This window comes from Drosophila ficusphila, unplaced genomic scaffold, assembly GCF_018152265.1.
Source record: "Drosophila ficusphila isolate 14025-0441.05 unplaced genomic scaffold, ASM1815226v1 contig_197, whole genome shotgun sequence".
In the NCBI taxonomy this organism is placed as follows: Eukaryota; Metazoa; Arthropoda; class Insecta; order Diptera; family Drosophilidae; genus Drosophila; species Drosophila ficusphila.
This window is the reverse complement of record NW_025064091.1, coordinates 2,619,040-2,646,695: the sequence shown is the minus strand read 5'-3', so window position 1 is coordinate 2,646,695 and position 27,656 is coordinate 2,619,040. Positions and strand designations below refer to the sequence as shown.

General features: G+C 41.9%; 7 protein-coding genes and 1 long non-coding RNA gene across 8 annotated transcripts; 5 read left to right on the top strand and 3 right to left on the bottom strand.

Moving 5' to 3' along the window:
* The first annotated feature begins 19 nt into the window (after positions 1-19).
* Positions 20-2,512, top strand: LOC108102154 (peptidyl-prolyl cis-trans isomerase). The gene is made up of 2 exons (XM_017206844.1): positions 20-292; positions 1,938-2,512. Exons 1-2 carry the CDS (start codon positions 35-37, stop codon positions 2,361-2,363), a joined length of 684 nt encoding a protein of 227 aa, XP_017062333.1. The 5' UTR covers positions 20-34; the 3' UTR covers positions 2,364-2,512.
* Positions 2,513-2,880: 368 nt separating this feature from the next.
* On the bottom strand, positions 2,881-6,992 carry LOC108102152 (WASH complex subunit 4). The gene is made up of 9 exons (XM_017206842.1): positions 6,920-6,992; positions 6,352-6,854; positions 6,068-6,292; positions 4,910-6,010; positions 4,587-4,839; positions 4,198-4,352; positions 3,703-4,129; positions 3,419-3,624; positions 2,881-3,352 (listed from the first exon to the last, which is right to left on the bottom strand). Exons 1-9 carry the CDS (start codon positions 6,942-6,944, stop codon positions 2,912-2,914), a joined length of 3,336 nt encoding a protein of 1,111 aa, XP_017062331.1. The 5' UTR covers positions 6,945-6,992; the 3' UTR covers positions 2,881-2,911.
* Positions 6,993-7,445: 453 nt separating this feature from the next.
* On the top strand, positions 7,446-10,445 carry LOC108102153 (IWS1-like protein). Its single transcript, XM_017206843.2, has 6 exons — positions 7,446-7,668; positions 7,726-8,934; positions 8,990-9,146; positions 9,209-9,572; positions 9,741-10,151; positions 10,238-10,445. The coding sequence occupies exons 1-6, from the start codon at positions 7,650-7,652 to the stop codon at positions 10,358-10,360; spliced, it is 2,283 nt and encodes a 760-aa protein (XP_017062332.1). The 5' UTR covers positions 7,446-7,649; the 3' UTR covers positions 10,361-10,445.
* A 2,586-nt stretch (positions 10,446-13,031) lies between these two features.
* Positions 13,032-14,817, top strand: LOC108102170 (lambda-crystallin homolog). Its single transcript, XM_017206870.2, has 3 exons — positions 13,032-13,279; positions 13,342-13,720; positions 14,198-14,817. The coding sequence occupies exons 1-3, from the start codon at positions 13,242-13,244 to the stop codon at positions 14,726-14,728; spliced, it is 948 nt and encodes a 315-aa protein (XP_017062359.1). The 5' UTR covers positions 13,032-13,241; the 3' UTR covers positions 14,729-14,817.
* Positions 14,818-14,976: 159 nt separating this feature from the next.
* Positions 14,977-17,545, bottom strand: LOC108102169. The gene is made up of 3 exons (XM_017206869.2): positions 17,296-17,545; positions 16,549-17,184; positions 14,977-16,487 (listed from the first exon to the last, which is right to left on the bottom strand). Exons 1-3 carry the CDS (start codon positions 17,446-17,448, stop codon positions 15,453-15,455), a joined length of 1,824 nt encoding a protein of 607 aa, XP_017062358.1. The 5' UTR covers positions 17,449-17,545; the 3' UTR covers positions 14,977-15,452.
* Positions 17,546-18,050: 505 nt separating this feature from the next.
* On the bottom strand, positions 18,051-24,730 carry LOC108102131 (myotubularin-related protein 4). Its single transcript, XM_017206795.1, is given in 16 exon segments — positions 18,051-18,454; positions 18,956-19,056; positions 19,058-19,159; positions 19,457-19,561; positions 19,625-19,775; positions 19,890-20,472; positions 20,537-20,859; positions 20,931-21,036; positions 21,101-21,227; positions 21,284-21,448; positions 21,507-21,692; positions 22,089-22,284; positions 22,351-22,541; positions 22,653-23,632; positions 23,694-23,817; positions 24,585-24,730. Coding segments are annotated over 16 exon segments (3,666 nt in total). The 5' UTR covers positions 24,600-24,730; the 3' UTR covers positions 18,051-18,243.
* On the top strand, positions 22,200-22,588 carry LOC108102139. Its single transcript, XR_001772146.1, has 2 exons — positions 22,200-22,310; positions 22,367-22,588. It is a non-coding gene; the product is annotated as an uncharacterized LOC108102139 (long non-coding RNA).
* A 72-nt stretch (positions 24,731-24,802) lies between the features above and the next one.
* Positions 24,803-27,495, top strand: LOC108102134 (endoplasmic reticulum resident protein 44). The gene is made up of 7 exons (XM_017206804.2): positions 24,803-25,089; positions 25,254-25,335; positions 26,044-26,135; positions 26,244-26,637; positions 26,700-26,966; positions 27,034-27,232; positions 27,296-27,495. Exons 1-7 carry the CDS (start codon positions 25,033-25,035, stop codon positions 27,438-27,440), a joined length of 1,236 nt encoding a protein of 411 aa, XP_017062293.1. The 5' UTR covers positions 24,803-25,032; the 3' UTR covers positions 27,441-27,495.
* The last annotated feature ends 161 nt before the right edge of the window (positions 27,496-27,656 follow it).

The following is a 27,656-nucleotide window of genomic DNA, read 5'->3' as shown; positions in this document are numbered from 1 at the left end:
TTTTGCGGATCTACTTTACTGGCAATTATCCACGATGGCCTCCCTCGGTGCAACTCTGATTCGCCACTTTCGGTATAAGTCGGCCGCGGCATTTCACATTGCTGAGTCCGCCATTTTAACTAAAAAATCTATAACCCTAGCTTCGTCAGCGTGCAGTGCGAATAGGGGTCAGTTGCAATTTGGAATTCAGATTGTTCGTGAATATTCGAAAGCGTCGAAGATGAGTACTTTGCCTAGGGTATTTTTCGATATGACCGCCGATGGCGAGCCCCTCGGTAGGATAATCATGGAGGTAAGTTTAAATTTAAATCAAAGAAAAATTCTTCGCGTTTTTTTTTTTTTTTTTAATTTGTGCAAAAAGTGGAGGTAGATAAAAACACGTGATTTTTAAGTGGTAAATTTCGGAGATGCCCAGGTATTTTCCTTTACATCCCGCCCGTTCTTTTACATACATACAAAGAAGTATATAGTGAAAAAAGGGATTTAATTTGCGGCATTACTAAAGTGCAAAGAATCGGCTGATTTTTCATATGAGTAATGGCATGACTATACAGTATCTGCAAAACGTTTAAAGTAATAGCCCTTATAATTATTTATTAGTCCATTTGGAACCACTTGGACGAGGTCTTAAAAGAGATAATCATCATGGAAGTGGAATTTTCCTTAATTTAATTGACGTGTCGGCAAACATTTGCGGGAATGCTGCAATTTTTACCGGTATTTATATATACATATATGAGTGTGCGGTATGTACAATTGCTGGTGTGGAGCACGCATACACTCACAGATCAATACAGAAACCATAACCTCCAAGCGGTCACTCACGTATGTAGATATACGTATGTATGAACGGTGTACACACAGAGATATTCGGGTGTGAATGCGCGAGTTCTGTAAACCCGTTTGAAAAATGAACTCAGTTTTAATTCCGTTGATGATGTAATGTAAAAAAGACAGTTTATAATGCATCGAGTCGTATTTTTAGAAGTTTGGGTCAAAAGTGTTTGCCCGAAAAGTAAGCCAGCCCACATGTCTAGGATTTTCAAGTAGGATATACATACATACAGTGGAAAAAATGATTCAAATTACAATGATTTTTTTTTGTTCTCACTGTGTGCATTTGTTTCCGCAAAACGGCATTATTAAAAATACTTCTAGCTAATTTTAATAATTGCCATATAACGTCATGCTTTTTATCTACATTTTGGCTGAATTTCAGTGCATCACATTTCGAATGTACTCGAACTTGTGAGTGATAAATGCATGGGTTGATTTTTCCATTAGGTAAATAGGTTTAAGTACACAATTTTTTAATCTCAGTGCTGTTCGAAAGGGCAAAAAGTAAAGTAACTGAATAAATATGTATAATATGTATATATGTATGCAGCTAAAGTCTGATAAGATTGTATTAAAGTGTACATACATATATAACATGGTGTCAAATATGGCTACAAAAATCCAATAAGCAGCGTCCCTCCATCAACCGATGGGTTTTAGCCTTTTGGGCGCATTTCTTATTTAGTTTAAAAATAATTTATTAGGTTGTTAAGGAGGCTAAAACAAATATGGCACAGGTTACTACAATATTTCACCTCCAACGACGGGTCAAATACACAAGGTTCATATCTCCACCTCTACCGATTGCCGCGCATTGATTTTTTTTTTTTTTTTTAACTCAAGGTCAAAATTATTTTCACGATTCTGTTTATTAGTTTGATTCCCCCAAATTTTAAAAGAAGGTATACAAATTTCTTTTTACCAACACAGATTTGTGTAAAAAAAAAATATGATTAAATTGATCACAATGTTTACAATATAGCAAAGTATTCATAAATATAAAGTAGTACATTTGGTTCTTATTATTTGGGGGACCTACTCCACATACATTCCAAGTCAATTCATCCTGTACTATAATCTGAGTTCTTTATATTTTTCAGCTGCGCTCCGATGTCGTGCCCAAGACCGCCGAGAACTTCCGTGCGCTGTGCACCGGCGAGAAGGGATTCGGCTACAAGGGCTCCATTTTCCACCGCGTCATCCCGAACTTCATGTGCCAGGGTGGTGACTTCACCAACCACAACGGCACTGGCGGCAAGTCGATCTACGGCAACAAGTTCCCCGATGAGAACTTCCAGCTGAAGCACACCGGCTCCGGCATCCTGTCGATGGCCAACGCCGGCGCCAACACGAACGGATCGCAGTTCTTCATTTGCACCGTGAAGACCGCCTGGTTGGACAACAAGCACGTCGTCTTCGGCGAGGTCGTTGAGGGACTGGATGTGGTCAAGAAGATCGAATCTTACGGCTCCCAGTCTGGCAAGACCTCCAAGAAGATCATGGTCGCTAACTCTGGTTCTCTTTAAGCAGAATGCAAATCCAAAATCCAACATCCCACAAGATTACAAAAGAAGAAAAATCTGTTAAGACGAAAGCCATTTGCATTTTCTCCAAAACATTTTTTTACCAATTACTGTAATATTACGAAATACAATACAACAATATTTTCAATAGACATGTTTAACTATATTCCCATTTGGGTTTTCGGCCGATCAATTCTATGTGGGGGCCCAAAATTCAATGCAATTAGAGCGCGCCTCGTTATGGTCACTTTATCATTAATGGATAGTGAAGCTCTTAGATCATTAGGTCAAGTAAAACGCTTTAAAACCTTTAACTCTCACAATTCCATGCGAAAAAGAGACGCATTAACGAGCGTTTTAGCAACATGTTTGATGTTTCAAATTGCCTAACAGCAATAACGCTAATATATTTACCTACATATATGTACCAACGTTCTACGATATGTACCCGGCATCGGAATTGTATTTTCGTCTTATTAAAAGTAAATAAACGGAACCCAACTACTGATTATAGTGTGTATATTGTCATTATTTGGCTTGGTCGCTCAATTTTATTGGAAGAATATCTCGGAGCTACTTAAAGTGGCATAGAGTAGATTGTATTCATGTTCGTAGGCATTCACATGTCGTTCGGTGATCGCCACCGTTTGGCAGAGCTTCTCGTCCAGCTGATCCGTTGCAGATTGCTGGCTTTTGATGATGTCGCGCACTTTGGCGCGCTCCTCATTTAGATGCCTCGTGGTCGTTTGGCTCCAGCCCAACTCATGGAACTCCGTCTGCTGGTTAAGCATGTTTAGGATATACACCAGTCCAATGGCAAAGCCATCTTCGAACAGCGAAATCTTCGTTTGATCCTTTTTGTGGATCTTCAGCTTCTGCTTGACCCTGTAGTCAATGTAGTTCATTATCAGCGCAGGTGTGATGAGGTAGAAGGTTCTCAGGTGATGGTTATGTGGATTGCAGAGAAACGGCTGAAAGCCTTGCAAGAGCAGCTGAAAAACCAATGGATAAAAGGTTGTTTTTTACAAAGTACATAGTTGTTTTTGTTCTCAACTCACCTTAAAGTAATTTGTGCTGTCGGAGTAGCACTCCTTCATGTGCCCCAGGCTCTTCTCATACTCCTTGATGGAGCTTTCCGTGACCTCGTGCATTTTGGAGCCGTTGGAACTGAAGTTACTGTCGAACCTGGTCTTAAATGAGCGGCTCCTAAAGTTCGCGTTCTTGCTTCCTGCCTGCAGAAGGCGTACATAGCCAACAGCATTACCTAGTATTATAATTTTAGCATAAAATTAACTATAGTTTTTCTCCTCTCATTTAAATTTATTAAAATATTTTAACCTACCGACTTGTGTGATAACCTTTCGGAAGAGGTCCATGTAGGTCTCGCCACTACTGGAACAACCCAGTTTTCTGATCTTCTTTAAAAAGCTATCGGCCCGTTCATAGGGATATGAATGGTAGAGTTTGCTGAGCTTGTGCTCCGAGTGAAATCGCAGTTCCTTCAAAAGCCGTGACTTAATCTGCTCATCGTGGAGAAAAGTGGAGAACGTGTAGAACTTTTGGCGTAGAAACTGGTAGATAAAGTTGACCGTGGTGTTGATGATTCCCGTGCCATGAGTCTGCACCGAATTGGCCACGTGCCGAGTGCCAATGATATCCAGGTGCTTTCCCTTACTATGTGTCTCCACAAATAGCTGCAGGTTCATATTGTAGGCATACGAGGAGGCAAACGTGTGGATATTCCGCATAATTTGCAACACATCTATACCCTGTTGAAAACCAGAGCCCATTAATGATTTGAATAGATTGGAGATTATTTTTCATTTTCATTTATTACCTGGTCGATGATCTGATTCGGCAGGTGATCATCGATGGGTCGCAAATGCAGGACCTTGGATGCCAGATGACGCATCTTTTCGTACGACTTCCAGTCGTGCGGCGCGATTGTCGTTAGATTGTAGAACGTTGCAGTAAAGTAATTCTCAAGGTGATCTAAATTTAACAAATAAAATATATTCTTAAAAATGTATGAAAGTTTAAGATTGTCAAAAAATTATTATGTATGTAGTTTGATAGAGAATTAAACAAAAAACGTTTAGAGATATGCCACTTTGAAATCTGGTTAAAATGAGAAAAGTTATGGACTTAGTAGTGCATTTTGGTCACTTTTCTGCAAACCCGTTTTTATAAAACTGGTAAAAAATAAAAAGAAATTATTTATCTTACCTTTTATAATATTGTAATCTCCGCTGTTTTCAATGGGCGCCGCATTGATACAGAGCCTGTAGTCTAAGGCACTTTGCTGGAATGGTTGGTCCTGGTTTTGGAATAGGTGCGAAAGGGCCTCCACGCGCAGAAAGAACTCCAATTGGTTAGATAAAAACTCGATTATCAAGTCATTGGCCGAACGCTTGAGACACTCTGAGCCCTTAAATATAGCGATGATCTTATCCAGGTGATGGCTCACTGATACAATATTCTGCAAATGAAAAAAAAGAAAACAACATTAAATGAAAGGAATAATTGCTAGGTTTTGGTTATTAACTTACTTGTAAAGAATACGGATTGCGCTGCAACTCAGTGTACTCCTTTAGAACCGCTGTGTTGAGAAACCAGTAATTATATACGAGACACGAGGAATCCGAAGAATCCAGCTGTCCTCTGATATCACGCATAAAGTTGCTAATATTATTGGCTCGCAGGAGAATCGATTTGATCAACTTTTGATTGTCGGCAGGCAAGAGACGATTGTCAAGGAACTCGCCAAGAGCCAAATTCATAAAAGTCAAACGTTGCTTACTGGGAAACCCCATGATGGACTTCTCCGCCAGCTTCATCGTTGACAAAAAGTTCATCTTGCGCTGTAGTAACTTGAGATCAACGATTTTCTTTTTCGTGGTGTGTAGCAAGTGTAGAACCTTTTGTTTTTGCCACTGAATCAGTGAGTTAATAAAACGTACAAAATTGATTTGGTTCGATTCGAAGGTCTTCTGAAGAACCTTTAGGTACTGCAGCAATCGAGAAACCAAAAACCAATCATGTTTGGAAAGGGGCGTACCAAGTGCCGCATGGCGGTTAATTAAAGCAACTGCCAAAAGCGTAACTTGATCCGCAAACGAGTGACCACTTAGAATCAGCTGCGAAAAGGTCTTGAGGTGACCAAAGACTCCGGCATCGAATACACGCTGCATTTTGATCGACCAAAGGGAAATCTGTGTACCCAAATGACGACAGGTCTTCTGATCGCTGAGTTTGAATTTTTCCAGGACTGTGCTGTGGATCTTTAAGCCGTTGTTGTCAAGTGGTCGAGATGGTGATTTAACCAGCGTTTTGGCATGTTGCGCGAGAAATGCAGAAGGCGACCATAAAACACTTCGGTTGAGGGGAACTTGCTTGTGTTTGGCCACCAAGTCGGCAATATTTCTGACCAGTTTTCCCTCCATCTGGATGCCGAACTCATGTACCACCGCCACGAAGGCAGTTAAGTGAATTATGTGCTTGGGCTCCTCGTAGTTTTTAAATTCATTGCTCTGATTCGCATCGATTTCAAGGTGTAGCTTACGTAAGTAGGCATTGGAATGCTGTGTTATGTGGTTAACAACGTTTAGGCTGAACTGTTTTTTCAATTCCATTAAACTGTCTAGAAGGATCTGTTAAGAAAAACACATTAATGTGGGAAATAGTGGAGTTATTCGAGTTTCTCCTACCCTAAAAAAGTCTTTTGTGATAACACTCTCTATGTCAACCAGCGAAGTGTTGAGGCCATTGAGCTCCAAACTTGTTAATCGATCAGAAGATAGGCCACCATTGTTGGATAAGTTTATAAGCCACTTTTTGTAGAGCGCCCACATGGCGGTAATTTTTGATTGGTTCGCCAGTTCATTAAATATGACTACGTGCTCCAGTAATTCAGTAATAACATTAAAGACGGCCTAATGTAAGTAGATTTAAAAAATTAAACAATTTACATAGGTTAAATTAGTCTACTTACGAATATATGGACTTCACTGATATCCGCTGGAACGTCTACGGATGCGGCTATTTGTCTCCAGAGATTTTGGAGTATCACAATTATACGTTTAAGCAGAAAATAAACCTGGCAAATAAAATCCATGGCGCTGCTCATCCGAACCAAGGATCCCTCCAAACCTTCGGATGTTTGGGCATGTGGTGAATCATCCAATCGAAAGTCGCTGAACATGAAAGCCAATTGAATTCGTTTTGCTTTCCGGGACAATTTTTTGCATTGATTGCACAGATTCGCCAAAGTTGTAAGTGGTTTATTCGCCACAAGCTCCGATTCTTCAAAGATGTGATCCGATATGATATAGTCGTTGTTCACAAAGTTGACCTCTATCACGGTCCCTATATTTATCCACGATGAAGGCTCCATAACATCGGAATTAGGCACTTTGTTCCTCAGTGATTTTAACTTCTCATCGTGATCCGCTATAAAAGAGCCATAGTCCTTCAGGATATCCTCGGCAAACATAGCTAATAAGAAATGAGATCAAATTAACTTGCATGTAGATATTTTTCTTAAGAATTTCAAAACGTACAAATAGAGCCTTGCTCTTCCCTCATGTTTGCCAGTTTTAAATATGTTATTGTTTTGATTATCTTATTAGTAATTCAGAGATGGGTGATTTCAAGTGGGAGGCAATTGATTCGATAACGATATCTTAGCGATTTATTTAGCGACAAGTGTTTAATTTTCCTTGAAGAATGCTGCGGTTATGCTTTAACCATTTAAATATGTGTAAGAACATTATTTTATTACTAACGCTGATTAATTAAAAGAGAACCAATTTAAATTAATAAGTTTATGATGAAAAAACCACTCCATCTTAATAAAAAGAATCTTATCAATAGCTAAATAAATATGATACATCGCATTGAAAATACTTTGTTGTTGTATTTTCTGATAGATATGTCAATCAATGAAAATATTATTGCAATCCTTAATATTTTACAATTTTGTGATGCGAAATGTGATGAAATGTTTGTTATCGATTTTTGTCGCAAGCGGCGTGTGTAACGGCCCCAAACAGCATGCAGGCACGAGTGTATGTGTACACACAAACGTTACTGTTCCACATTCCATTTGTTCCATCGGCCCTGATAAATGCCGAGGAATCGCGTCGTATTTTATAAGTCATTGCTAAATTTATATTTTTTTTTTAACGGTAGTACTTTGATGTATTTGCTCTAATTCCCGAAGTAATTACAAAACAGTTTAACAATATTAGTTGTTAGGCGTGCCTTTTTTCTATTCGTAAGACGCACGGCATGGAGACGACTGAAAAAGGTTGATTACAAAATTGATGAACAATTGGAATCCGCTGGTTAACTGTTTATTTTGTAGAAAAACCAGGCACCGACGAAGCCGAGAACTTATTCGGACCTGCGGAGAACACTGCAGATCCGGTGGTGCAGGCTGTGTTGAAAGAGGGTCAGGAAATTATTGCCGAAGCGACCAATTTGGATTCAGTATTGGATGCCAAAGGCAAGAGCAAGTCGCCTTCGCCTGCGCCGAAAGATGACAATGATGATGCTGCCCCTGCAGCTCGTTTAGGTAGCCGCAGTCGCAGCCGTAGCCGAAGTGGGTCCAGAAAGGGCTCCCGCTCGCGAAGTGGATCGCGGCGTTCCCGCAGTGGGTCTGCCCACTCGGCAGCCAGTTCCCAGCGGTCCAAACAGTCCTTGAATGGCTCCCGTCGGTCTCGCAGCGGCTCTGCTCGCTCCCGCAGTGGATCCCGGCACTCGGAGGCTCCTCATGCTTCGCCTACTGGCTCCAGGCGTTCCCGCAGTGGCTCCCGGCGCTCGCGTAGCGGTTCAAGACGTTCACGCAGTGGTTCAAAGCGTTCCCGCTCTCGCAGTGGTTCTAAACGATCCCGCAGTGGATCAAAGCGTTCCCGCTCTCGCAGTGGTTCTAAGCGATCTCGCAGTGGATCAAAGCGTTCTCGTAGTGGTTCAAGACGATCACGCAGCGGATCACGTCGCTCCCGCAGCAGATCCGGGTCGAGGCGGTCCAGTAGATCCCGCAGTGGTTCGCGACGTTCACGTAGTGGCTCAGGATCGAGACGCTCACGCAGCGGATCTGGCTCGAGACGTTCTCGCAGTGGCTCCCGGCGTTCTCGCAGTGGCTCTAGACGTTCCCGCAGTGGATCGGTACGCTCTCGCAGTGGATCTCGACGTTCCCGCAGTGGTTCCAGGCGTTCGCGCAGTGGATCTGGCTCCAGACGGTCTCGCAGCGGATCCCGGCGCTCCAGAAGCGGATCTAGGCGCTCGAGAAGTGGTTCTAGGCGTTCCAGGAGCGGATCTAGGCGCTCTAGAAGTGGATCCCGACGCTCTAGAAGTGGATCCAGGCGCTCAAGAAGCGGATCCCGGCGCTCCAGAAGCGGCTCCAGGCGTTCTAGGAGCGGATCTAGGCGCTCCCGAAGCGGCTCCAGAGTGTCCCGTTCACGTAGTCGCTCCAAAAGCGCTGGCTCTCGAAAGGGATCTCGATCTCGGTCCGGCAGTGCTGCTTCTCAAGATGGCGCGCGACGCAAAAGATTGGCCATCAGCGATTCAGAAGGTAAACCACACCCAAAGTTTTTAAAAAGCATGGTTTTAATTCCTTTTTTATGTAGACGAAGGTCCCAAAATCGCCAAGAAGCGTGTAAAAATCACCGACACAGATAACGAAGAGGAGGAAGACCAGAATAATGATCTGGGCAAAGAAAAATCACAAGATAAAATAACAGAAAGTTCTGATGATGAGAACACGCCTATTTCAAATGAACCGGAGTAAGTTTGTTCATTTACCTGCAGTTCCCTGCATCTTACATTTAATATAATATCCTTTGCAGAAACAGCAACTTTGTTTCGGACTTTGATGCAATGCTTATGCGTAAGAAGGAGGAAAAGCGCGTGCGACGTCGCAAGGGAGATATTGATATAATCAACGACAATGACGATCTGATTGATCAGCTCATTATTAGCATGAAGAACGCTTCGGACGATGACCGACAGCTGAATATGATGGGTCAGCCGGCCACAAAGAAGATTTCCATGCTGAAGCAAGTGATGTCGCAGCTAATTAAGAAGCACTTGCAGCTCGCCTTCTTGGAGCACAATATACTCAATGTACTTACAGATTGGCTAGCGCCCCTGCCAAACAAAAGTCTGCCATGTCTTCAGATACGCGAAAGTATTCTTAAACTTTTGTCAGATGTAAGTGGATTTGCTCTTTTTAAACTCGACAACATTTTTAGATCAAAGCAAATAGTCCAGTAATTATGAATCGTTTGGTTTGAGCCGAATTTGTAATGTATTTATACAGGATATTGATTTTTCACATATTTTTCACCTTAACCTAATAGACATTAATATTTGTTTTAGTTCCCAACCATTGAAAAGGGACTTCTCAAACAGTCGGGCATTGGCAAGGCTGTAATGTACTTGTACAAACATCCTCAGGAGACTAAGACAAACCGCGACCGAGCCGGTCGCCTGATTTCTGAGTGGGCCCGCCCGATATTCAACCTCAGCTGCAACTTCTCGGCGATGAGCAAGGAGGAGCGGCAGGAGCGTGATTTGGCGCAGATGTCGCGCCATCGCCACAAAGGTCCCGACCCACAACCAGCCGCCTCCTCCAGCAAAGCCCGCTCCCTGAATCAGACCTTCTCCAGCGAAGACAAGCTGCTTCGACCAGGCGATCCCGGCTGGGTTGCCCGCGCCCGTGTTCCCATGCCCTCCAACAAGGACTACGTCATTCGACCGAAATCAACAGTCGAAGGCGAAATCTCTACGGTTAGTTTTCCAGCACCTTGTTTTCCTGGACCTTGACACACCTTATCATCCTTAATTTATTTTGAATCTCAAATTGTGATTTGCAGTCAACAAAACGTAAGCCAAACCGCTACGAAAAGCACATGAAACGTTTCCTGGACTCAAAGCGACTGAAGGAGAGTCGCAGGGCTGTCGAAATATCTATAGAGGGTCGCAAGATGGCACTGTAAGCAGCATTCTAGCTAACTTTAAATGAAATAAAATCCAAATCATAGAACAAAATTTAAAAATATATTTTTGAATATAATAATTAAACTTAAAATTCGTTTAACTAAATCAAAGGAACGATAAGCTCATGTTTGTCAACAAAAAGAAGGCGAAGGGGGAGATAAATAAAGAGGTAAATGCAAACGATGTTCTAAACAAATTACAAAACTGCAATCTTATCAAAGGAATGGCATTATTCTGCGATTAGATAGTAATATTGTAACTCCAATTCATCGTCAAACTGGATAACATTTCTAGGTATACCTGTTAAAAAAGGCTTATTAAACTATTCAGGTTTGACGATTTTTTGTGTTCTGGCTTAAATTAATCATTTCTACGGAGCAGAAGGAATTTGGATCAACTTTGATGTATACAAAAATAATTACTCATGTAATTATATTAATAATACCCTTACAGAGGGTGTTATAATTTCAGTCAGATGTTTGCAACGCAGTGAAGGAGACACCTCAGACCCCATAAAGTATATATATTCTCGATCAGCATCACGATCTGAATGGAAATACGTCTGTCTGACAACAAGAGAAAATGTTTTAAGAATTGTTTACATTGGAAAATTGTTTGGTTTTTTGATCTATTGGTTTAATTCTTTCTTTTTTTGCAAATTAACATGCTAAATGGAAAAAGTAACATGCAACATGCGATTTTTAACAATCAACATGCATTTGTAGGTTGCAAATTAAACACTTGAAAAATGTTAGATAACATTAAGTTAACATTAATTTTAATTTTTAATGTTAATGTAATGTAAATGTAATGTGATTTACATTAACCAAGCGCCACGTCATCGGCAATGATAATTAAATATTTTTAACGTTTTCTTGCATATACAATTCCCAAGTGGTTCTGGTTGATTCTTAGTGGGATACCAGTGGATTTTGGTGAATTCCTCAGTTCTCCGGGATGACCGGCAGTTTCTCTGAGAAACTGTTTCCGATTTTTGGAAGAGTGTGCGGTTTGTGAAGTGGTTCCTTCTACTGGAATCTACTCCAGGATGCAGTGCATCGTCACCTGACTTGGTATGGATTTTTGAAATTAATAAATTTAATTATGATTTTAATTCATTTCAGTTGCAGGTGCTGCTGATCCCTTCCTGCCTTTAGTGGCCAATAGGATGCACTGCCTCCAAACTCAATTAGGTGAGTACCATTTTTTAAAATTTAGTGATGACGTGGCCGTGTTAAAGCAGTAAAAATATTCAATATAGCTTCGATGTTGTTTAGCTTTTATGTATTATATTTTGTTCGACATATTTGATGACTGGAAGGGTATATAAGCTTCGACTTGCCGAAGATAGCTACCTTTCTTGTTAGAAAATAATTTATGTTTAAAAGACTCTGAAATGAATCATTTCAACACGGCACTTAAATTCTTATTTTTAACAACATTACCTACCAGAAACGTTTCATAGTAATGATAAAACCTTAAAAAGGTGATAAATAAAAATAAAGTTTCTTGCCCTTGCAAAGGGTAAACCCTTATTTTGGTTATTTTTCCGCATATGCAAATAAACATTAAAAATCCCGTAAAATATGATCATGATAGCGGTAAAAATAGAGTTTGTTTACTTGCTGCAGATCTTTCTTTCCGCTTAATCTTGGGACCACGACTTTAATTTATTATATGAAAAAAAAGGAAAAGAGTAATATCATATACAATTTCTAGAATATTTAGTGGAGGTAGCTTTTTTTCAACAAAATTTTAAAATATGTTTGTAAAGACTTTATGCTTAGTGTAGCTCTTTCAAACTAATTCACTCAAGAAAGTAGATCACAGTAACGATAAATATGTCCCAGAGATAATGACTGACTTTCTGGAGCAAATAAAATTTAAGAGACTTGACAACATTTGCAGATGATTTACTACTGTTCATTTATTTGTTTCAATGTACATACATATTTATTTTGTTTAATTATATATATAAATATTTAATATTATATTAATAAGCTGTAAAAGCTTAGTAAACAGTTCGCGGGGATATTTTTTTTTTTGCCGGTAGCAAATACATACATAAGTGCTCAACAATCACAGAGTCACTCGTATAGTAGCTAACATTATAAAATGGTATTATTAATAAAAGTCAAATTAAGGGCATCTCGACACAGTTTGGTCGACTGAGACCCACTAGGAAATTTGTTGCTTAACAAGAACTTTCCGCGACGGATTATCTCAGTAAACAGATAAGATAGAAACTATTTGTTGAAAATTGTTTGTGAAGAGGTACTACATTTTTTAAAATTAAATTTTAGCTCTGAAATGTATCTTTTTAGTGGCGAAACCACTATAAAATTAATTTCCTAAGATTTAATTAAAAGAGTTTTACGAAATGATTCAATAAAATGAAGTATGGTGAATAGTTTTTTAAATCACATACAAAATCATATTGTATCTCTCTGAATTTTAAAAATATTCCATTACATATATCTAGTTTAGCTTTTAATCTTTTAAACGTAAAGTGTAGGCATCTATGCACATATTTTGTTCTCAGCTTCAATTATGAACGTGTATTTGCCGAATGTGGGCGTGGCATCTCCGGCATCATCGAATTCGCCAACGGGGTGGCTCAATTATCGCCCGACCGTGTGAGCAGGCTCACTATCTCCGCGGAAATCTCCACCAACACCCATCAACAGCACGCAACACCCCACAAACACTTGGGTCTCGTTTCGGGTTCACCTCTGTCGTCGTTATCGCCCAATATTAAACCGGTTGCGCTGCCGTCTAATTGCTCAAACGCATGAACGCCGTGCCAAGTGGTGGTCGAAATAGCTCCACTCTCGAGAAACTCCTCCTCCATCTCCTCCGCTAAGAAGTAAATAAACAAAGATGTCGCTGAAGAACGAGAAAGTTGGCATTGTGGGCAGGTAAAAAGGAGCTGCATCCAAAGAGTCCTCATGCAGGTGGATAATCGGTGAATTCCTTCCAGCGGTCTCATCGGTCGCTCGTGGTCCATGCTGTTCGCCTCGGTGGGCTACCAGGTGGTCCTGTACGACATCCTGCCCGAGCAGGTGTCCACCGCCCTGACGGCCACCCAGAAGGAGCTGCAGGAACTGGAGGCGAAGGGTCTGCTCCGCGGCAAGCTGACGGCCGCCCAGCAATTCAGCTGCATTTCGGGCACCAACGACATCAAGGAGCTGGTCAAGGGCGCCATTTTCGTTCAGGAGTGCATCCCCGAGCGTCTGGACCTCAAAAAGGCTCTGTACAAACAGCTGGACGCTGTTGTCGGACCCAACACCATCCTCTCCAGCTCCACCAGCACTTTTCTGCCCTCCCTCTTCAGCGCGGACCTGAAAAACAAGGCCAATGTGAGTACCAGTCTTTATAGATATCGTATATGTATGAGCTGGTTCTGCATACATTCAGTTTTCAAAGAATTTTTGATTGCCCAATATACGCAGATCTATAGCAGAATTCTTAAATTAGATTGCTGGTGCTATAACTTATTGTTCTTTAAGTTGAAAAGCAATGAGTAAAGTTTATTATACCTATAATAAGCGTTTTCAGATTTAAAGCAAACTTTAAATTATAGTTATGTTTTAAATTTGCATTTATTAACAGCATGACTCTTTTATATACTTGAACAATTATTGAGGTAGTTGAAAATGAAGCTGCATAAAATCAGCAGTTAAAAACTAAAAGTATTCCAATGAATAAAACAATTCGATCATGTATCAAAGCACAACCGTCCTTGTACCCAATTCGAATTACCACATCCATACATTCATTTGTGTGATTGTTGAGAACAACCGGCTGATTGTAATTACGTTTAATTTGGCGAACAGGTTTTGGTCTCGCATCCCGTCAACCCGCCGTACTATGTGCCGCTGGTGGAGATCGTGCCGGCGCCGTGGACGAAACCTGAGTGGGTGAAGAAGACCCGTGCTCTGATGGACGAGATTGGCCAGAAACCGGTAACGCTGTCGCGCGAAATCGAGGGCTTTGCCCTTAACCGCATCCAGTACGCCATCCTCAACGAGACCTGGCGCTTGGTCGAGGCCGGTATCCTCAACGTGAAGGACATCGACAGCGTGATGAGCAATGGACTGGGTCCGCGTTACGCCTTCCTCGGCCCTCTGGAGACTGCCCATCTGAACGCCGAGGGCATGGCCAACTACTTCGAGCGCTACACGGAAACCATCTACAATGTCAGCAAGACGATGGGTCCCACGCCAAGAATGGAGGGTCCCGTCGCCGAGGAGGTGGCCAAGCAGCTGGGCGAGATGGTGCCGCTGGATCAGCTCGCCGCCCGCCGCAACTACCGCGACAACTGCCTCACCCAGTTGGCCATTCTCAAGAGCAAGCTCAACAAGTAACTGGTTATTTTTTCTCTTTTCGCTTTTTTTTTGTGATATGCTAGCGCCACATCGTTAAATATACGAAAACAGTTAATCTGATAAACAAATTGTATTGAGTTCCTCTGTTTATTTGTGGAAAGCAATTATAATGCAAAAGCGTTTTGTTTTTGAGTCAAGAGTGGTTATTAACTTCTGAGTTAAGGCCACCAGGTGTTCAACCGTTGGGCAAAATGGTTTAAATGAATTTTTGTAAATTTACCGAAGTGTACCTTTACTTATAATCTCATTTTATTAGACACTACTTTATGGAAAATTTAAAATAAAGCAAGAATATATTATTAAACAGACTTAAAGAGGATATGTTTCGCAGTTGACTTATTCTTTATGGGTAGATTTTCAAGAGAAAGACCAAGTAACTAAGAACTAATATTCGTAATGGAAAGTACATTGAAGAGTATGATTACACTGATTATCCGTTCGGAAAGAAAAATAATTAGCTAACGTTTAATACTTAGTACAGACTGCATATCAGTTCCCTTTATCTTGTGACGTCAGCGGAAAAGGAAAAAAAGTATATATATGTATTAAGAGATAGCCAAGCCTTATTCACATTGTGGGTTTATCTTCAAGGTTGAAAACTTGACCTCAGACATCACATTTGGATTCACTTTCAGGCGACATTGCGCCACCACGGGACAAGCCACGGGACAAGCAGGTGCTTTCTATCTGCACGCCATGCACTTTACCCGGAACCGGTCTTTTTCGAGATGCTCGGCCGCCTGAAGTTTGGCGTCGAGTAGGAAACATTTGAAAGGGAAGATCCTGAGCTGGCTGAGCCCAAGGGCTTCAGGGACTTGCGCTGCTGGGTACGCATTTGCGGGAGCGGCGTGCTCGTGCAGGACATCTTCTGGACGGGCTTGGTCCTCGTGGACATGGGCGTCTCTGGGACTCGTGGATGGACGGGGTTCAGGTATGTGGACTCGTTGGTTGCGGTCACCTTCATAATTGGAATCACGGGCTTGATGGGCTTCGCCACCTTAGCGGTTCCATTGGATCTGCCCACCGTCTCGGTTATCGATGGGGTCTTCATGCGGCTGCTCATCAGTGTGCGCCTGTTCTCGTAGGCCTTCGTGGACGGATTGCTGGGCGTGGAGAAGGAATTGCTCCTCTGACGAAATGCAGCTGCTGCGCTCATCGGACCGACAGTGGCAGTGCTTTTGGCTTCCCTGGGCGGCGGAAGGTTTTCCACCTGGCGATCGGACTTCAGAACCTCCCTAGGCAACTTCGATTTGTCCTGAATGGACAGCGAGGACGATCGGCGGCGCATAGAGCCTGCGGAATTGGAATCACTCAGTGGCATAGGATCCGGCTTTCCAATGCAGCTGGAGGCGTAAGCAACCTGACTGCCGTAGCTGCTGGGATTCACCAACAGAATGACTGTCCTGGGATCCACGCCCTGCTGTTCCTGATCACCGACCGCAGTCTTTGAGAGCTTGTGTCGCTCCAGCAACTCGTTGATCTGCAGAGCGAGTGTCTCGTCCACCAACTCAGTCATGAACGGCTCCTTTCTGGCCACTGGAATGGAAGGAATCGAAGGCAGGGAGGGAAGCAAGTCCTTGTCGAAAGGGTCCAAACGAGACTCGCCGTCGAAGGTGGCTGCAGAGCAGACCATTGCGTCTGGAAAGTTGTCAACTTTGCTGCCAGGCTCCACCGATGTGCACCCGCTCTCCTCTTCCTGCACCTGCGTAGTATCAAAAGAACGCCTTGTCTTTGTGCCCTTAAAGTGGATAAATTACCTATTAAATATCCGGTAAAATTGGCGCAAAATAGTTCCGTACCTGGAGTTCGAGGTCGAATGTTCCCTGTCGAGTGTATGAATAGGGCGATTGTGGGACTTGATCGGCATTCCGGACATCCGGACCAAAAACGACCGCAGCAATGGATTCGATGGCCGAGTCAATCAAATGCCACTTGGTCTTCTCAACGCGTTCGTGGGCCATTGTTTTCACCTGCTGCAAAATTTTGTTGAAGTCCTTTTCGTTGAATTGATCATCTCGATGAAGTCCTGGGCCTTCCTTCACTTTGTCTTCAACCTTATCATCTGATTTAGGTTCGTCCAAAATCGGTATGCGTAGCATTCTAAGGTCTTCCTCGAAGTCGATACTGGTCGACATGACGTCGTCGTCTTCAATAAGTTTCAAAGGTGACTCTGCCGCCAGCATCTGCCAGTTTTCGTGCAGGATTGTCTTTTCGATGTCCGATTTGGACCGATTTTGGGGCGGAGTGTTTGTCATGGACCGCGAGGCGTTCAGTTTAAGCAGCTGCTTTTGAAACGAGCTGTTCGATCGCCGCCTTTGCGGAGTTTCTCCGTCCGACTGCATGCAAATGGGAGGACTTTCGTTATTAAGATCCGGGCAAATTCCCCCTTCGGCACTCGCCACCTTTTCCTTGGCCAGCGTCTTTAGGGTCATTCCCTAAAATGGAAATAAAATAACGTGTGCAATAACTTTGTCGCTTACGAATTTGTGGTAAAGTGGATAGGAATTTCTACGTTATGATTTAGTTTCCAATGCAACCTAACCCACCTTAATGCAGGCTTCCTTCTCCATCAAATCAAACGGATCGTAAGGTCCCTCAAAGTTTGAGGCAGCGACCAAGTCCCCTGGCATCTCGGGCGACGTCTCCTTGCTGGGCTCGTCCCATTCGGTCAAGTCAATTAAATTTCCAACTCCCTCCATCTTTGCACAATTGGATTCTTAACAATTCAATGGAAAATTAACAAAAATAAACTTCGAAACAACGCCGTGTTTGGCGCTTCTATTGATGAGACATCTGTGTGCGTTAACTTTATCGATAAGTTACCTGGGTGTTTACCTGCACGAGGACGAAAACTGTCCTATTAGATGGCTCCCACTGTTGCGATTTTGCTATCGATAACGAAACGAATGCTTTTACATTAGCCAAAAGCAATTAACAATATTGAGTTTAAATTGCGAGAGCGATAAAGGAATCATAATCAATAATGTTTCTAATTTAATTGCTCTCTTCCTTAAACGCGCCTTAGTTAATTAATGAATATTAAAGCAAAAGAAAAGACAAAGTATCGTATTATAATATGATTTTTCTTAAGGAAATACATAACAAACCAAAAATAATATCAAAGCTGACAATCATGTCAAATGCAAACAGTAAAAGATCCAGGAAAGTTATCGATAAGCTTGGCGCACACAAAAATCCCACCAACAGACGCGCCAAATAAATTTATTCAAATTCATATGTAATCTTCCCTTATTAACCCCCTTGCTATTTTTACTTGGTATAGACAACAAACTAAATGTAATTTTTGTTTAAAGATTGTATTTGAATTTACAATTGTTTCCATATATCCACATATGTATATATTTCTAACAAAATTGTATAATTTCGTGTTCTATATAAACGCACAGATGAATTTTTCGCTATTATGGTGCTAACACATATGCAATAAATATTTTTGAGTAATAATATGTACATATTGATACAACAGAGAAGTCTTAAATTAATTGGGAAAAGCTCTTAGGAATTTGCTGAGACGTCTCATCGTCCTTTACCTGGGATTCAGAAGGTACGGCGGCGTACTCTTGGACATTTGTTGTGACGGTCGTGTAGCAAGATCCACATAGCCTAACTGGATTAAAAAGCTTTTCGTTTGGCAAAGGTGCCCAAAATTCCGAGCAGTCAGCACAAAAAATTTCTCCACATGATCTGCAAGTATATTACAATTTTTCAGAATTAAAAATTGGCCAGAATTAAAAATAAATAAATTATTTATTTAAATGTAAGTCCTTTGGGCCCTAAAACCCTTGCTTAAAGTTCAACTTTTTTGGAACAAAATAAATTTAATTTATGAGAATACCTATGCTGTTTTTTAACTGACACATAAACATAATAATTGTTGTTTTTAGAAAATACGGTATAATGAAAAGTATAAATTTATATATATTCTTGATTAGCATAGTTCACATTGTTAGAGTATAGTCATGAGTCCTAGTACATAAACTAAATGAAGTCGATTAGTCCTTTCATTAAGATAAACAAAAACACGATTGCTGTCCAGATTTCATAGGTACGTAAAGTACAACAGTTTATAAATTTTGCTAACATTTGCTAGCGTGTTAGTGTTCAACTCAAGCAAAATAAAGTAAACGAATATTGAAAATCTTGAATGCGAAAAAAACAGTAAGTTTTCAAATGTTGGATGCGCACCGACAATGATGTTTTCTTCGTCCAAGCCAGAACTCAGTTTGACAACTAGAGCAACGCGAAACTGCATGGTCTGGTACCCAAAGGACACTGGAGGCTTTTTTTCTCTTGGATCAAGGAAGGGGCAAACGATGGGGGACCGCTACGTTCTTCGACGGCTTCCCAGGAACATGTTGAAGCATTTTCAACGATATCCGATCCATTTTCCTAAAGAAGAGTTAAATAATTAGACGACTGAAAGTTAATGCACAATATTACTTATGATTAGGTTACAATTTTTGCTTCGTCAACAATGTAGTAGTAGTGTCATGCTATCAAACCAGGCATGGGAAACGCTTGTTTATTTATGGAAAGTGTGCTTTTCAGTTATCATTAGCTTACACACCTTACTACAAGTGGCTATATCTAACATCAACCACGCTTCTCAAGAATATATGCACGCGGATTATACCTAGAACGCTTGTATCTTGAATGGCCTATCAAAGTATTTAAATCATTATTTACATGTTCCAAATTTGTCGAAACGATGCTATTGCAGCTGGGGCAACCTTTTTCCAGCAAAGCCAGTCGCATGCCGTGTATTTCCCGCAGCAGCATTTCCTCTCGTAGCTAAAATAGTTCAATAATAATTTAATTTAAGGAAAAGGCAAGAAAATATCCAGTAAATGTTACCTTGTGTTCTTGTACGATCTGGTGGAGTCTTATGTTTTGTTCGCTGAGTCCATGAGCTAAGCCATCCGGACAGGATATAGTAAACTGAGCCCTCTCCTGAAATGGTGTCGGGGGCAACGAAATAATCCCCGACGAAGGGAAGTGATGTGCGCTGAAAGTTTAGATGTTTGCTATTAATCAATTGTCTACAGTTTTGTATTTATTATAAACCTAAATCCCAAAGTAATACTTTTGTGATCTGTGGAATATAGATAATGTTACTCACCTGCCATTTTCTGCTGTGAACTTCAAGTCGCGACTGTAGCTCGACCCGAAAGTGTTCCGACGTATTCGGCCTCCCGCCGCGGGAGCATCGAATGGTGACTGTGCCACGAATCTCTGAAGGTCGGGAGACATGAAAAGGCTTTCCTCTGCGTGATAGCCATCGGATGCCAGCAGGGTTCCGTTAGCATTCGCATCTTTGGGCAATTTCTCCGGCTTGCAACGTTCCGTGCTTGCCGCATTGTCTCGTGGTACTTGAAGGTCAAGGTGATGTGGAAAAGCGTCCCGTCGCTGCGCACATATCACGGCATTCGGTTTCATGTGAACCTTGGGCAAATTATTATAGCTCTGACTTATTTTACTGCTCTGGACAGCAGTGGTCGTCGTCGACTCCGGCTTCTTATCCCCACTGGTCGCCACTTCGATGGGCGTTATGTGATTTCTACTGCTGTCAGTGATATCGTTGTTTGTTTTTTGTACGGGCTCTGCGGGTATCAGGGTATCAGTGCTAGTGTCGACTGCGCCATGCCACAAAGTGCGACAAATATCACTTGTGTCTTCAGGTTTTGAAGGAACTGGATTTTGATCTAAAGAAAAGAACAACAAACACTAAGTGGTATAAACGGAGTTTTCTAATATAGAACCGCTTACCGTTTTCAGAGTAACTCAAAACGTGGACATTTCGAACGGATCCGGGGATCGGTTGTTGTGTGGACACCAAGGAACTTTGCGTTGGCAATTGTGATTCCACTTCCAATATATCACGGTTAGAAGCAGTACTTTGGTCGTTATGGAACTCTGGAATGGGATTATTCAAGGGGGCACGTGGACCCGCTTCAGTTGCATCCGTTACGTCCAGCTGAAGTTCTTTGGAGTCTTTAACACATTCCTGCACATTTTCGCTAACACTATTGTCGGTCTCAGATCGAATGTCAAACATCGAGTTGCTATTCGCATTAAAGCAATCTGTAACACTAAATGGAAAATGAATGATTACATTTATATATATTCAACACCTACATAATTAATTTGTATAAAAACCTACATGGATTCAACTGTAAGGTTGGGATCACTTGATCTCCTTGAAATGGTGCTTTGTCCCAACTCATTCGTTGTTAAGTCTTCAGAAGATCTTGTCTTCGCCATTAGGCCTGTGTTTTTAGTTACAAGCAAATGTAAGTTGGGCCTTATTTTAAGGAATATTTACAAACTTACCGTTGTGTCCGCTCTGTCTTTCATTACTTAGTAATGGCAGATCAGTTCCGTTTTTGTTGCCTAAACTACCAAGGTATACGTCAGACCAAAAATATAAAAACCGCACACTGTGCGCCGGCCAAAGAACCTAAAAAAAAACCTTCATCATTTCCATTACCCTTAAATACAAAAATGGATTTTCACCTTTTCAGTCTCATGCTTATAGAGAGGATTTCTATACATAGTTTCCGCTAAAAATGGCCACACCGAAAACGTTCGGTCGAAAACTGAATTTTCGATACGTTCTCTGAGCGAATTACATAGGAAAGTGCCGAATAGACAGGACAGCGAATGTTGCGCCAGTTTGATCTAAAGGATAAATGGTTTCTTATGAACAGACCATGTGGTATTCCATTGAAAAACTTACCAAATAGCTTATACTAAACTCAAAACTGCAGGGGTACTGTCTGTGTATTTGGTGCACCAGATCAAGCCACTGTAGAAAAACTGGGCATCGCTCGTTAACTTCGTCGGAGTTGGGACCGTTGCCAGAGCGATCGGCGAACTTGTGTCCGAAATTCAGCCATTCACGCTCTACAAGGACGCGGAATCCCTGCAATAAAAATATGTAAGTATTAGATATTAATCAGAGTTAAGAAATACCCGAAATATTTCTATTAGTTTTTGTTTTTCGTTTTTTTTTTTTGTTTTCATAATCTTTTTTAAGTTTAGAATATTTAAAATTTCTTTAACAAATCGTTACTTATTTCAATTCGGCAAACTCTAATGACGCAATTTACACAGACAGTCCAATAAATGCCTAGTCACAAAAAATCAATAAAACCAAACAACTTGATAAGCTTGACTGAGCCAACCCATGGCCAAGTTTGCATCATACTACGAAACAGAGACGAAAATTTAATCAGTTTGAGAAAAAAGTGTCAGCATTGCCTTGTCGCCAGTTTAAGGCTTAAATTAAGAACATAAAATTTAAATATAACAAACTTACTTCAACAGTTCTGTAGTAGGGATCCAAGCAGAGCTGTGCCGTCGCCACGATTTGAGGTGTGCGATCCCATCCATCTGAGCAGTGAACAAGAACGGGTCGTCCATTCTTTTCTATTGTGTGCACAACGGTCATTGTGGCTCCCAAAAGACCTGAAAGATGCTGCATCCACATGGTCTTTTCCAGTTGACCGTACCAACTATGGGTTTTTGTAAAATATTAATTGTATTACACATAAATTAATTGAATAGACCATCAAACTTACTTTGGATCATCGGCAGAGGACGCGCAAAGCTGTCGAACAGCATGAAAACTCTTTCGGATGGCGTGGATATTGCCCAAGTTCATAAACTCAATTTCTGCACAGGGGTAGTACTCAATGCACTCACAGCCGCCACCTCTGGCCCGATTTGTAACCGCGGATGTGTAGCTCCGAGCATCCACAATGAGGATTTTCTGCGCAGGAATAAATAAATAATAGTAAATAAATGTGTTCAACATTACTTAATATTGGCTTAAATTGTAGACGAATGTCATTCGATTTTGTACCTTTGTTTGCAACCTTACCTTTATTTCATCGAGCGTGAGTTCCTCGTGCGAGGAATCCTCCAGTGATGGTGAGCTTTTGCCAGATTGGCCAGACTGACCATTGGCCGTGTTCTCTTTGGAACCTTTTGTCGACTGCTGCAACTTTGCATTGGCGAGTGTGGTGGAATGCCTGGCGTGCTCGCCCCTGTCGAAGGCGCAGGCATCGGCCAGTGCCTTCAGCAATTGCTCGTCCTTTGTGTTTCGCCAGCCGAGCCAACCAACCTCCGGCTGGCTGCAACGGGCCAGAATAGCACCCGACTTCTGATGCCGCCAGACGACCGCCGGCAGTCGGCGGGAACCCCGGAAATTGGCCACGTTGTGGAGCATCTCGTCGGTAATGCAGCAGGGCACAAGCAATTTGGGTGGATACGAGGGGCAGAGCTTAAAGTCAGCATTGGCTGTGGAGATGCGCCAGGAGCCCTTCAGATCGAATCCCAGGCGAGCTACCTCGTTCTTAAAGTCGCTTTCATAACGCACGGATCTCTGCAGGCGGCTGCTCATTGCGGAGGATATGGTCTCGCTGGTAGGATCGCCCAGAGGATTTGCTGCCGGATTGCCCACCTTTGCCGAGCCATTGGCCAAGTAGCGATCTTTGGCCACAAGGCCGTTTCCGTTGGCCTGCACACTACCGTTGCCGCTGCCAATCACATCGCAGGTCCAGGAGTAAAATGGAAAGGCGAAGAGAGTTTCTAGCGCCTCGGGTACACCGATTAGCAGATGGATGCGGCGCTGCCAGTCGGCACACTGTTCCGCTGACTGAAAGGAGCACCTCACCGTGCTGGCGTCCTTGCAGTTCACAATTAGCTGGAACAAATCCCGCACCTGAACGGATTCAATTAGGCCCAAGGGTACGTAGGTCTCGTAGGCGGTTGACTTCTTTGAGAGAAATATGCGATAGTTGGACAGGGCGAGAACGCCATCATCAGTGCGTCCGAGGTACTTGATCGATTCGCCAGCCACTATGGGATAATATTTGGATATATTAAAGGGTACTTGATGGGATATATGTATAACACATACGCTCCTGAAAGGGAACGAACAGCTGGGAGTCTTCCTTCTCCATTTGTGATTTCGGATACGATTCGGCGGCACGGATGAAGCAAATCGATGGAGGCGGTGATCCATCGGACATTGTGTGAATCGGCTACAAGAATACTTGCCATTTAATGTTTTCGAAATTACTACTTATTGTATCGCTACTTATATATTTGGGCAAGGCGATTTAAAAGTGTCATTGGAAATCCGGTTATCCGTATATCATAACTACATACATACATTTACACATATATGTGGCTGGTATTCGGGGCAACTTGTGTGCCGTAAATAAGTAAATAAAACAAGTGTACATAGGACATGTGCATTTATGGAGTGCACAAACAAAGCCAAATAAATATCGTTGGCGTGATAATTCGAGCACAACACTTTTAGAACAAATCGAAGTTAATATTTGAGTGTCGTGGTGGCAATATAGATAATGCGACTGCATATATGCACGTATTTATGTGAGCACACAGATGCAGTGGAAGGTGCGCAATACATAGTATGTATGTCGCTACATACGCACATTCGTATATACTCGAGTAGACTAGATTATCACAGTTCCATAACCAATAAGTAAAAAGTATACCCGACTACCGTGCTTAAACGAGTCTAATGTTGTCATAAACAAAGTAATTAAACATTTATGCATGTGTATGTTTGCCTAAACGCATATACATATAGATATATTTGGATATACTATATTCCGATATTCGAGAAGCAACAATAACACATTACAATCGTTACATATGTATGCACACAGATTTGGGTTTTCGGAGTCCACAAAACGCAGCTTTTTAGCAGTATTTAGCTCAGAAACGTATAGCCGAATTGAAAACGCGCTTGGCTTCTAGCTTTTCTCGCTCTATTTACCACCATAAAATCCATAAGCGTCAGCTATTATAAACAAAGATTTGCAAATGTTGTTGCACATACATATGTGTTCATATGTATTCATTTAGACACTTTTTGTTTCATTTCCATCACAGCACATTTGCTATCGCTATCGCCCGACTGTTAGAGAAGGTCGCGCGACCTAACTATCGATAGCAGGTGCGCCACCGAAGTGACAAGTATTAAAATTGCAGTACTCCTGGCGATACTAGTCAACACTGGCCAGCCGATAATCAACCAAATTGCTAAAACTTATATTTGTGCGTACGTTTGCAGTGCGCCAAGCAGGCATTCATTCCATTCCAGCTGATGTGTAACTAAATTGAGGCCGATCCGATTCGATCGCTTGGACTTTCCGCCGGTGCACGCAATTCCACGCCCTCGCCACACCGCCCACACTTTCCCCAGAATCCAGAATCGAATCAGAATGATTGGAGCGAGAATCGGAATCGGAAAGCTCGGGCCCTGTGTGGCCCTAGTTGCGGTAAGTCGACGTGTTCTGTTCTGTTTAGTCTCGTTTTTTTTTTCGGCGGTTTTCCCACCGAATCAGAACGATTAAGCATCCCGCCCGGCTTTCTGCCCCATTATGCATGGATGTTAGATGCCAAGACCTAACATTGCGCGGTGTTTTCTTTTCCCAAATTGCAGATTCTACAGCTCCTGCAGCATACCCAACCGGCCGATTCCGGAGCCGTTCCCATGACCAGTGATAATATCGATATGACCCTAGGTGAGACACAACTTCGGCGGGGAATCAATTAGCTGACTTCGCCATTGACGTGTCACTAAACAAAATCACTGGCTCGTTCAATTCGACACTTGCCAACGTGGTAAATTATGGCGTTTTATACGATCTGCTCAAAGATGATGCGAATGCTGAATTTAAATGTTTTTGGGCAATTGGGGTTAGTGGCAATTGCATGGTTCCGCCAAAAATTAGCATTCGCCAACCGCAAAGCGATAGAGCAAAGTGCTTTCTTTTAGATTCCGAACTTTAGGTCCCCCGGGAATATAAGTTGCAATAGAAATAAACGTCTCAGTATTACACTATTTCGGTATCCCATGATTAAAATTCTTGTCAAGCTTGTTTACGCTCAAATGTTTTTCGACATGGGTTCCGTTCTTGTTATCTAGCTTTTAGATTTTACAGTGGTACCAGGGCCTAATTACCCACCCTTCTAAAAATCATTGAACTGTTTGTTTTTTGGGGGAATATATATTTCTTGTAACTATTTTTCTAGATGTCGACAAACTCGACAACTTAAAAACAGTAAAAAAATATTTACTCTATAAAATTTACAAAATGGAAAAAATTGTTTCGCACGCCCCCTGGTAATTACTGCACAATCGCTTTTAGTTCGCCACACTTTTGAATACACATACTATTTTATACACACTTTGGTGATTACAACATTTAACACGCTTTTGTTTCTTCCAGCGTCTAATGAATTGGTTTTCCTTAATTTCTATGCGGAGTGGTGTCGGTTTAGTAATATTTTAGCTCCTATATTCAGTGAAGCAGCAGATAAGGTAAGTCAAACGATTTGCTTAGTTAAAGCACAACTTGATACTTTATATTTACATAAATTAGGCTAAGAAACTTGGAAACAAGGAAAGTAAATTGACTCTTTTTTGCAGATTAAAGAAGAGTTTCCAGAGGCTGGCAAGGTGGTGCTAGGAAAAGTGGATTGCGACAAGGAGACGGCGATCGCATCCCGGTTTCACATAAACAAGTATCCCACTTTGAAAATTGTCCGCAATGGGCAGCTCAGCAAACGCGAATATCGAGGTCAGCGTTCTGCGGACGCCTTCCTTGAGTTCGTTAAAAAACAGTTGGAGGATCCCATCCAGGAGTTTAAATCGCTCAAGGATTTGGAGAACCTTGACTCAAAGAAGCGCCTTATTCTCGGTTATTTCGACCGTAGAGACCAGCCCGAGTATGATATCTTCCGCAAGGTTGCTACAAATCTAAAGGAGGATTGTCAGTTCCATGTGGGATTCGGCGATGCTGCTCAAGCCATGCATCCTCCTGGTAAAATAACATAGCGGAGCCATTAACTGTTGTATACTGACACACGTTGTGTTATGTTTTAGGCACACCAATTATAGTATTTAGGCCCGACGTTGCCTTGTCTCATGAGAACGATGAGACCTACACAGGAAGCCTGCAAACCTTCGATGAACTTAAGATTTGGGTCCAAGAAAAGTGTGTGCCGCTGGTGCGCGAAATTACGTTTGAGAATGCCGAAGAGCTCACGGAGGAGGGACTGCCGTTCCTTATTCTCTTTCATCGGCCCGATGATCTTAACTCTATCAAGGATTACAAGTCAATCATTGAGCGACAATTGCTGGACGAAAAACGTATGATAACTAATGCCTATCGATTTGTACTTTAACTTTAACGTTACTAATTTACAAAACATCGCAGAGAATGTCAACTTTTTGACTGCTGATGGCAAGCGGTTTGCGCATCCTCTTCACCACTTGGGGAAATCGGAAGATGACCTGCCCTTGATTGCCATCGATTCGTTTAAGCACATGTATCTCTTCCCCCACTTCAGCGATATGTACTCACCGGGAAAGCTTAAGCAGTTCCTTCAGGATCTCTACAGCGGCAAGCTGCACAGGTAACCTAACTAAAAGTTATTATTTTGATGAATGAAGAAGGCTCAATGGACTCTGTTTTGTAGGGAGTTTCATTATGGGCCGGATCCCACGAATGATATAGAACCTGACCCACAAACCGGCAAAGGTACTTCGCCTCCAGAGTCAAAATTCAAGGAACTTGGCCCATCCAAGCATCGCTACACCCTGCTAGAAAAAGATGAACTGTAATATTATTATGTATATTAAAAATAAAAGAAAATGATGTAAAAAAAAATGCACTTAACGTAACTTGACAAATATTTAGCTCAACTAGAGAATGAACATCTGGTAGATGAAATCATTGCGAAAGAAGGTAAATATGCGCCATTGTAAACTGTAAACACAATAAGGAAAGCATTTATTCTTTTTGACGTAAATCTAAAAATAAAAAGTCTGGATTTTGCC